Here is an 11,043-nt window from a genome sequence, read left to right on the forward strand (position 1 = left end):
TCTCCTCTCTCCAGGAGCTCACTGCTGGTGGGGGAGAGGTGTAGGAGAGGTGGAGAATGAGCTCAACCTGGGTGTTTATTGTCTTGTGTAGTCTGAGAGATGATTGGATGATGGGTCGGGTGCAGTTTTCTCTGCAATGGGGTCGGGTGGGGCTGCCCGGGGTTATGTGGGGCTGGGCGGTGCCGCTGCCGGGTGCCCCAGATGGGCTCCGGATGGGCCTGGGCCCCCTGGCCTTGGTGGACTCCAGGGAGCGGGGGTGCCTACTGGGGTCAGCGGGGCAGCTGGCCCCGGGGAGGGGCCACTTCCCCTTCCTTTCTTCCCTCCCCATCCTCAGGTGCCTCCCTCTTCCCGCTCCACCACACCCACACACATGCAGGGCTTGGGGTGCAGGTGTGTCACTAGGGTGGGGCACTCCCCCTCTGTCCCCTTCTGGACGCCTGTGCCTCAATTTTATTCCGCAACCTAGACATCCACATTACTCACGCTCTCACATAACACCTACATATAGGGTCTTGGGGCTGGGCACGCTACACGGCATCCAGAGGATGGTCTGTGTATTCAAACCCACCTCTGGCGCCGGTGCCCACCTCTCAATTTGAAACACGTATAGACACTGAGGGTTTGGGGAGGAGCCATGCTGCTCTCTGGCAGGAAGCACCGTGACCAACGTTCCCTGTAATGTTTCACGTGTCTGAACACACAAAACTCCCTGAGCGGACACTCGGACCACTGTGAGCGACAGCAGACGTGCACTGTGGTCACGCCAGCATCGAATCATCCAAGTTACATGTTTATTAAAATAATCAAATTACAGCATTAAAGGCTGGGGGGAGGTTTGTCTTTGTTCACAGGCTTTGTAGCGTTTTCCTTATCAAACGCAGTTTTTACCGTTTCTTCCTGCAGTAAATATAAACAACGACAGTATTCAGGAAGAAAAACAAACATTGCAGATATTTTATCATAACTCTGGTTTTACGTGGCCGATCAACACAATTTACAAACTGGTATAAAGTCCACACTTTGTCCGTCAGTTGTTCCGTCTGTCCTGCTCACATCTCCAATGGTTGTACACGTTGTCATTAACGTGGCTTCACTCCACATCAGCCGCTTTGCTAAAACACCGGTGTCGCACATAAGGACGCTGTCAGAGCCTGTCAGCGATGTTGATTAGCTGCGTATATACGAATGTGAATCGCATCATTGGCTGGACTTTGGGATGAGGTGGCATCGTTCTGATCCCATACGGGAGCAGCCAGTCACTGACTAACACTGCAGAACAGGATTGTTAAAGTTTAAGTTTCAATTCAGGTTGGATTTTTTGTGCGCAGAGACGTGCCAGCAGTGCGCAATTGCGCACGCGCGCAGCTTAGAGGGAGCATTGACCATGCGCTCCTGTGTTTTAAATGCACTTTAGAACAGCACGCAGCAACACTACATATCAGTGTCTTCACTCACCCCTGTTCTCTGTTAACCGTCGGGGCTGGGAGGAGGTGCTGGCCGTCAGATTGGGGTCTGGGATGCGGGGCCTACCTGCTAATGGAGATAAGGGGGCGGTCTGCTTGTCTCCACTTCAGGGAAAAGGGTTACATCTCCTGGGTCTAGGTACGGTTTGCCCCTTTGTGGCGAGAGTACCTGGACCTGGGATGTAGAGAAAGTTTGGGGAGTGTCTGTCTCCATGTCAGGTGAGCGCCGAGGATTTGTTTATGTGTATATGGGGGTGGGAATGCATGTTTGTGTCTGCGTGCGCCTGTTCGTCTATATGTCAGGTTGGGTCTTAGACTCCACCTCTCTGGGAACATCTCAGGCTCTCCGAGGTATGGAGGCTTATCTCCCCTCACCACTCTCCCTGAATAAAATAAATACATAATTATAATAAAGGTCAATCAAATGGACCAACATGGCACGGCCATGATGATCCGCTTGGCATCTTTCTTCAGGGAATAGTTCTGATGGCTAACGATCCAAACGGGACAGGGAAAAAGATCAGCAGTTCCCTCAGGAGTCCTGAGCTAATACATAAAGTATAAGTAACTGAAAATACTGAGCATATCACACAAGTACTGGAGTAGAAGTACTCACAGCTGCTGCGTCTTCATTTAATTATTTATTCAATTTAATAAAAGCGAAGCTGCGGCGTCGTCAGGCAGGTGGGTATTCCCCTCACGGGCAGGGGGCGTGGTCAGAGCCCCGGGGGCGGGGTCAGCGGATACCGTGCCATCCCGCAGGATAAAAGCTGGTCCCGACAGCCTACGGGAGGCTCAGCTGACCGCTCCAGGACCAGGCACGATCACGTGACCTTCTCACCTTCAGCTTGATTATCTGAAATGCTCAGAGAGTTTCTGATGTCTTCAGACGAGATGATTATGACCAACCACACAGCAGCAAACACCACCGGAGCCGAGGACTGGACGCAGGTGAGCTCATCGCGATCAGCACCTCCTGTGCTCTCAGAATCACTGCGCACATTCAAGCACTTTAACGAGCTCAGCAGCTTTACATGCGGCTGGATAAACGGTGTGACGTGGAAATAAACTCGAACTATGTGTTATTGTGGGATCTACAACAATACAATAACAATAAACAACAACAGTCGTGATTTGGTGCTGCATGAATAAAGATAAGCTGTTTTCCATACTCGTATTATTAGATTATATTGATGTAGACGCGTGATGCCGCAGCTCGTTCTGTGCCTTAAAGGGACAGTACACCGCGCTGCTACTCTGTGTGAACAGACCATCCAAGTGTGATTTACTCTGATTTACTCTGAGCCACGTCCAGGATGTGTTCGGCTTGTTTTCTGTGGTGAGTCTCGGTTTGTTCCGTCTGCACTCGGAGACTCCGTCAGTTCAACATCTGCCAAAAGTCCAGTAAAACAATCAGCTCGTACTTTTGTGCTGCTGCACTAAATCGAGCATCTCTCACTGAAGGAAGTGAAATAAATTCACAAATTTCACTTCCAATAAAAGCTTTGAAGTGCTCGCGCTCACCGCTGAACAATAATAACCTGATGGTTTAACGCAGAAGCAGAGAAAGCAGTCATCATAAACACACACTGGGTTCCTCTCACTCTTCATTTGGTGCACAACTCATTAGAGACAGACTCAGTGATGAGAAACAGGGTCGCTGTATGAAGAGTTCCATGATGAGTCATATTTATATGTATTTATTCTCTTGTACATAATCATGGATTTGTTTATTTTAAAATGTCTATTGATCTTGATCATAATTAAATATATATTATATGTATTATATTTATATAAAGTAAATATAAACATTTACTTAAAACATTTTATTCATATTTATACTTTGATGTATTCTCACAGACTGTATTTAAAAGATGGGTGATTCTTAAAACAGGAAGTTAGCATTTTCTCGTGCACAGGGTCTATTCCCCGAGTTATGTGACGCGTCCATCGGAGTGTGAGAGCGTCAGATAAAATGACTTTCGTGAATGTTGAAAGCTGTCACCTGCTAACTGCTGCTCACTAACGTCCAGATAAATCTGCGAATTACACTTAGCAGTGAGGTTACCACGGTAACGTCACTGCTGCAGCCTCTGCTGGACGTCAGAGGAACTGCAGTTTGTGATGTTTGGACCGTGTTTAGTTTTATTCTGTGTAGGAGGAGGCCGCGGTCAGCGGGCACTTTGAGGGTTGTGCGCACTCGCCGTTATCTTGTTGGTCTTTTTGTGTGTTGAAAACTGAATTTCAACCCTCATCGGTGTAAGACGGTTAAACTGACATCTTAAAAAGAAGTAATAATGAGACTACAACGGTTTCCTTTTTCTCCTCTCGGAGTGAATTTCTGAACTTCCTCTGGGGTTTTTTGTGTTTCCCCCACAGTTTGTTTGTCTCTATTTTTAACACTTTCACTCCCACATCTGCAGCTGATGTTAACTGACCTCACCGAGAGACGAACACTCACTGCAGCATCGATTAAAGCACAATCGCTTTAAGAGTCACGCAGCTCTAAGAGCTCGAATAAGTAACAAAAGAGCGTTTGATGTTTGTGCTTCATCGTGAAGAAATGTGAAGTTTGCAGTGTGTGTGTCTGTGTGCGCGTGTGCAGACACCTCAGTGTGTGTCTGTGTGTGTCAGCCTGCTGACCGCCTGCCTGTTTCCCTGCAGGTGTACGTCGTGGTCAGTTGGATCCAGCTCGTCATGGCTGTGCTCAGGTCAGTGTCTTCATCCTCCACAGGCACAGCTGGAAAGTAAAGAAAAGCCATTCATGAGTAATTTAGAGCTTATTTGACTTCAGTCAAGTTCAGCAGCAGTAACTGTCGTCATTACTGTTTTTATCAGGAGTAAAACTGGAAACATGACTGGGAAAGTCAAGATACTCTAACTACATTTTAGTGACACATACATTTGACCTTTTGATATGTAACGTAGGCAAACTGAGTAGGTGACCCACAGAGCTACTGTCTAAAACCTGAACACCTACACGCTGTTTTTTACTGTAAAACTCTGAAATCCTGCATTTTTAATAATCCGAGTCGTCGTCTCGGCCGGACTGTTGGACGTTCCTGTACAGAGGCTTGTTTGTAATGGGCTGCGTCAGAGCACATTAGGCTTTTATTGCTGGTTCATTTACCCAGTGTGGGACCAGTGGGAAAGACCTGAGGGGTCAGAGGTCACAGCGCTCAGACAATAGAGGCAGGCGCAGTTCCAATCAGCTGTTTTTCTTTCACGCCATCTTTATTAAACACCGAGCTCTTCCAGTGAGGTTCCACTCATCATGTGTGTTTGTGTTTGCAGCATTCTGGGTTCAGGCTCCATCATCTGCTGCCTGATGTTACGGGGACTCAGCCGGAAGCCCGAGGTCAGCCGCTTCTCTGTTCTCTGACGCTTTGCACAAACTGTGTGAGATAAACTGTGGTCTGAACTTTAAAGTTAAAATAATTAAGAGGAAGTGCTTATAAAAGCTGGACGTGGCCGCTGTGAAATCACCTTTTGTGTTATCGAGTTCTCTTTTCCAAACCTCAGCCCGAGCCGCTGATTTGAAACTAGGCGTGATGAGAGGGGGCTGAACGCTGACACTGTGCCTATTGTTCAACGCTGCAACGAGGTCAGATTTCCCCGGCGCAGAGGCATCACTTTAGGACACTCAGATGTAAAGATGTACTGTCATTCACATGTTTACATTCAGTTCTGCTTTCTAACCTTCATGTGGATAAGAATGAAAACATTACGTAACCGCTGGGTGCACTCATCGTTTTATACAGAAGAGTCTCTAAGTAGGACAAAGACACCCGATCAGCCACAAAGAAGCCCCGCCCTTCTCGAGTCCTAATGAGGTTCATAAAACCGCCGTCGTGTTTATTGAGTGAGACGCGAAACCCACCAGAAAGGTCTTCAGGTGAACAGGAGACTCGTTTTCTCCTAAGCTTCTGTCCAATCAGATTTGCCTCTACAACCAGGAGTCGCCCCCTGCTGGTCATCTACATTAGCCTCACTCCGTCCTCCGTCCAGCTTTTAAAATCCTTTCTCAGCACGCTGTAATCCCTGTGTGTGTGTGTGTGTGTGTGTGTGTGTGTGTGTGTGTGTGTGTGTGTGTGTGTGTGTGTGTGTGTGTGTGTGTGTGTGTGCGCAGCTGCAGCCTCTGATGCTGCTCAGCGTCGCAGACCTGCTGCTCGCCGTGTGCTGGCTGATCGGCTCCATCCTGTTCTTTAAAGACTGCACAAGCCGGAGCACGCACTGTTACTACCTGCACATCGTGGAACAGGTGAAACAACTCTACACTGGACTGCTGTGGTTATACTGTAAGACAAGGTGACCCACGGAGTACAATCAAACTGAAAGTCCCGAGGGTCCCGAGGGTTTGTGTGTGTGCGGACCCCAGGCCAACTTTATTGATAAAGCTACTAAAATAAAATAAACAGAGACCGATCGCTGGCACGAACTCCGATCTGACGGAGCAGCAGCTCTGACAACACGACGCCACACACGATTTTCCAGATGGGTTAGGTGATTCCAGCGCGGTGGTCAGACCACACTGGTAACACTTCCACCTTCATCACGTGACCCCAACATGTTCAAAACCAAGCTCCGCTTCAGACGGGCTGCCTTTGTTCTCTTTACTTTGTTTCAGGGGAAAGTTTTCAGAGTGAAGCGTGGAGCTGCCGAGGGATTTCCATATTCTCAAAGCAAAGTGTTTCCTGAGAAGTCAGCCAAAGTCGACCTCACACACAACTGAAATAGCATGTTCCAAGAACCAAAAAAACAAGAACTTTCACACAATAAAGTCAAATGTTTAACACGTGGAGCACATTTACAGCTAAAAGCAGTCATCAGATTATATCCATAGTTATCAGAAAAGAGTTTTTTAACCACACAAGAGTAAGTTTACCAAGAGGATTTGTGCTAAAGGGCAAATCACCGAAAAAAGGAAGTGGCAGGAAAAAGGTCGGGGCAGCAATCGTGATGAAAAATTGAAAGAGAAACAAAAATAAATTCAATCAGCTCCAAGGAAACAAAACTAAAGAGAAACTGGGAGAGCTGCAGAGCTGAGCTGCGTCTCGTCCGGATCGTAACCTGCTGAGCTTCTCTCCTCTAAATGTTTCATCATCAGTGACTCATCCAGCTCGTTCAGTCCCGTTTACATCAAATAAAACTGGGTGCGGTTTTACCTCTGTTTCTATGACAACCAATCCAGCACCTGAGGACGAGCGGGTAAATGACAGCTGTGTCCCAAAACGTCGGCTGCATCCTCCGGAGGCCGCGTTTGAAGGCCGATCACGTCACAGCCAGGCGATGAAGGCTGTCCCAATTCGTCGACTCCTTCAAATGCGTCCTTCATTTCCCCGAATTTGAAGGATGGGTCGGGTGTGTCCTTCGTGGTCCACCATATCCCAGAATTCATAGCGCGGCCCAGCCAAATTTCAGCTGCCAACAATGGCGGCTGCTACTAAGTTTTAAAATTACTCTTATTAATCTTTCTGGGTCACAAAATAAACTTTTAGCATATTTCCAGGCGAGAAAGTAGCTTTGTAAACTTCAAATATCTGCTCGGTTTATCAAGACATCGCATATTTGCAAAAGTGCTTCGACGTTTTCGGAGACGTCTGTTACCCACCAGCTCGATAGCGAGCCGGGGGGTTCAATGGTCACTCCAGCCGGCGAGAGCAGCGGACTCCCGGCTTCATCGTTTTCAGACCGCCACTCTGTCACTACTCAGGTTAAACATGATATTGAAGTCACTCGGAGAACTTTCCTTTTTTCTGTGTTTTATTTGTTCCGGAGTAAATCGTTTGGCTGAGATCAAAGTTATTAGACTATTCGATTAAATAAAACTTTATTAATCCATCGGGTGGGTTCCTCCGGGATTTTCACACAGCTGAATAAACGTCAAACAGAAAACTGATTAAACAGAAATGTGAGACGGTCGAGAGTTTACTCCAGTGTCCTGTTATATTTTAGACAGCAAGGAGCAGACGGCCGAGTTTATTAAACTCCACCCACACAGCGCTGACGCTGATCTGAAGGCTGGACCGTCCCATTTCACCGTCTCACACCTCGAAGGACCCGGCCCACGTAGACCGCGAAGGCCGGGTCCTCCGAAGGATGCGGCCGACGTTTTGGGACACAGCTGACGTCTCTGTTGCCAAATATCTATCGAGTGAGCTATTCTGGCCCAGATGACCAGGTCCAGATCCTGAACTGGGTCATTCTGGGATGAAATGGAGCAGCAGAACCAGGACAGAACACAGCCTGGAAGCAGAAAAACATTCCTGACCCACATCTCCCACTCAGAGCAACAACCCCGGGTCAGCTGCCCCTTTTGGCTCTCGCGCTCTATTAAAGTCTGAAAAGGGGGCGGGGTGTCAGGTGACCTGTTTAGAAAATCAGCGCGGCGAACGTGAGCGAGGATTTGGCTCATCACAAACTCTGTTTCAGGTTTTCTACATGGCCTCCTTCTTCTACACCCTCTACTACATTTGGAACCTCTACAAAGGAATCAAGGAGAAGTACTGCAGCTGCATGGATGGATACTCTGTACAGGTACAGACACATCTGTCCAGCTGCCAGGGCAGCAAAACACACACAACAGGTAGTAAACAAAGCTTTCAGGGTTTTGTTTGCAGCTCATAAAGCTTTAGAATAACACAAAGGGCAAACCTGACAGGGTCAAACTCTGCGCGGCCCACAGCTCCCAGAGGCTCGGTAAAAGTAGAATGGTGGGGAAACCTAAGAGGATAAAAAGATGCTCCAGTGTCCTGACGGGGCACAGACCTCCCCATGTTTGGTCCTGATGCTTCAAAATAGTTTTGATCTGGTACCTGATCACGTCGGTGCAGCATGAACAGCTTTGTTTGTCTCAGTAAACATGAGGCTTTAAAATGATTTTAAAGGGCCTTGAAAAGCTTATGCACACATCCAGACTGGACGACTGTAACTGCTCTACTCGGGCCTCCAACTCTTCTCTTTACCAGCTTCAGTTAATTCAAAATGCAGCTGCGCGTCTCTTAACAGCTACGAGAATCTACGAACGCATCACTCCAATTTTAGCCAAACTACATTGGCTCCCTGTTAAATATCGCATAGATTTTAAAATTCTTTTGTTCGCTTTTAAAATTCTGAATAATTTAGCGCCCAGCTCTCTCTCTGCGCACTTAGATCGGCCAATCACAGGCTCCCAGCACAACCTAGGTCTCGGTGACCGGGCCGTTGCAACCGTGGCACCCAGACTCTGGAATAACCTCCCTGTTCATGTTCGTACCGCCGAGTCGATCCAGTCTTTTAAATCACGTCCTGAAACGTATCTTTGTACTGTGGCTGTTGGTTCTAACGAGTTGGCTGTTCTAGCTTGTTGTTGTCGCCTGTCTCATGCTTTTACTGTGAAGCACTGTGGTCAACACTGTTGTTTTAACATGTGCTCTATAAATACATTCTGATGTGATATTTTGCATCCTTGTGCAGGTTTCCAACCGAGTGAGCACGGCGGGTAAAATCGTTGCTCTGGTTTCATGGTGAGTGAGCAGCAAAGCCTCACTCTGTGGATGCATGCAAACACACACACGGTGGTACTGATAACAGTGTGTCCTGCTCTGTGTGTCTGCAGTCTGCTTCCTGTGCTGCTGATGCTGCCGGTAATCATAGAGGGGAACATCAGCCACTGTCAGGCCAACCTTACCGAACCCTACAGGTGAGGCCAGAACACAAAGTGTTCACGCCGCGAGCAAATCCACCGATTGCTTCCACGCAGAAGCTCAGTGGGCTTTTTTCCACATCCGACCAGGTGTCTGATGATGCACACCGGAGCGCTGTTCCTGATGTCGGACGAGCAGCCGATGAGCCGAAGCTGCCTGTACCTGCACACCTACCACATCACCGTCTTCCTCATCACCGTGCTCGTCACCCTCCTCAGCATCACGGTGAGTTCACGCTCGTCGCACAGACGCGTCTTATTCTACGAACATCACGTGGAGGTGACCTCCCCTCTCCCCCCCGCAGGTCCTCGTGGTCAAAGCGCGCTGTATTTACAGGCGCATCGTGACCTCTAACGGTTACCTGGGCAGCGAGCAGCGGGCCTCGTTCAGCGTGATGGACCGGAGGATGGTCCTGTACCCGCTGGTCTTCGTCTTCTGCTGGGGTCCAGGTTTGTTCGGCGCGGACTCTGATTGGTTCTTGTTGGCGACAGACGCAGTCAGCGAGGTTTCAGCGTGTCTTTGTTTGTCGTGTTGTTTCCTCAGCGGTGATCCTGGCGTTTCTGCGAGTGGCGGATCCCGCGGCGTGCCAGGGCAAAGCCGGGGTGGTGCTGTACATCCTGCAGGTGAGTCGGTACCAGAGAAACACGACGGCGTTTACGCTCTGAGCTCGTTCAGCCTGTTTTTGGTGGTCTTTTCAACAGTTTGTTTGATTTGGATCTTTTGACAGCAGTCGAACATTTTGTGGTTGAATTTGTGTGTCGGGCTCATTTTGTGGTCTTTGAATGTTCTCTTTGTGTAACTATGTCTCATTAAGCTTCCTTTTTGTGCCGTCTCGACTGCTTCACTGGTCTTTTGTTGCTTTCTGTGCGAGTCATCACGTAGGATATCTCAGGCTCATCGTTGTGGTTCTTTTTGTCGTAGTCACACGCCTCTCTCAGGTTGTTTCACGTGTCTTTCGTGCAGTGACCCGAGCGTGTCTTGTGTCCTCAGGCGTTAACCTCGGCCTCTCAGGGCTTCTTTAACTGTCTGGTCTACGGATGGATTCGCGTGTACCTGCGGCGAGCCCGCAGGACGTTTTCGTCTCGAGACGCGGACACTCAGACGCCTCTGCTGCGAGCGCAGAAGAGGAGAGGCTACCAGACCCTGCAGACGCTCGCCTGAGACACACTGAGACCGAGGGCGTGTCTCTGCCAGCTGCCTCGAGAGGAGAGTCTGAACTTTCGCTTTCCTCGAGGGGGGAAACACTTTGTTTCTGCATCAAACTTCCACCTATGATCCTGAACCACTGAGGCGAGAAAAAAGGGAAGAAGCAGGAGGGGGGGGGGCTTTACACCGAGAGGAAGAGCGACGCCGAAAACAGGATTTGAAAGAGACGCGACATCGTCACCTGTGAGCTCCGTCGCACGGACGGGCCTCACAGGGGTTTGTTCAGGCAGGTCACATGACCCCTGCTGGTCACCGGCGCACAGTGAAAATGAAGACGCGTTTCTTTGGACGTTTGTATGTTTTATGAAATGTGCAAATGACAGAAAATTATTCCTTGTGTTTAAAAAAACAGATTTAATCTCTGAGACTTTTTGTAAATATGCTCCTTTAATCACATCTGAATTTGTTTTCCTTTTATTTCTGTTGACTGCATTAAAATAGAGATTTCTACAGAACGCAGTCGTCGTTTCCTTCCTGTCATTTGCGGCTCCATTTCCACTCTTAGACTCCAGATGCTTTTCCTTACTCTTCTTAGATCAGCTCATCTGTCTGACACCAGCTCTCTTTAGACCCTCCCTTCCCCTGTGGTGGGTCTGCGCCTCCACAGGCCCCACTGGTTTAGAAACTTATTCTCAACAACAACACAATCAGCGATCGATCGATTTTACTTGCTAGCAAGGGAAGGCTGG

The 11,043-nt window shown here is 48.5% G+C and overlaps 1 protein-coding gene across 1 annotated transcript; it reads left to right on the plus strand.

Moving 5' to 3' along the window:
• Positions 1–233: 233 nt before the first annotated feature.
• On the plus strand, positions 234–10,809 carry tmem116 (transmembrane protein 116). Its single transcript, XM_085292874.1, has 11 exons — positions 234–2,414; positions 4,128–4,174; positions 4,758–4,821; positions 5,593–5,724; positions 7,896–8,000; positions 8,919–8,968; positions 9,061–9,144; positions 9,238–9,373; positions 9,453–9,597; positions 9,692–9,771; positions 10,139–10,809. Exons 1-11 carry the CDS (start codon positions 2,325–2,327, stop codon positions 10,307–10,309), a joined length of 1,104 nt encoding a protein of 367 aa, XP_085149000.1. The 5' UTR covers positions 234–2,324; the 3' UTR covers positions 10,310–10,809.
• Positions 10,810–11,043: the final 234 nt, after the last annotated feature.

This window comes from Mchenga conophoros, linkage group LG11 (assembly GCF_057382185.1).
Source record: "Mchenga conophoros isolate Kocher_MC1m ecotype Shallow Benthic linkage group LG11, M_conophoros_male_GT1.1, whole genome shotgun sequence".
Classification (NCBI taxonomy): Eukaryota; Metazoa; Chordata; class Actinopteri; order Cichliformes; family Cichlidae; genus Mchenga; species Mchenga conophoros.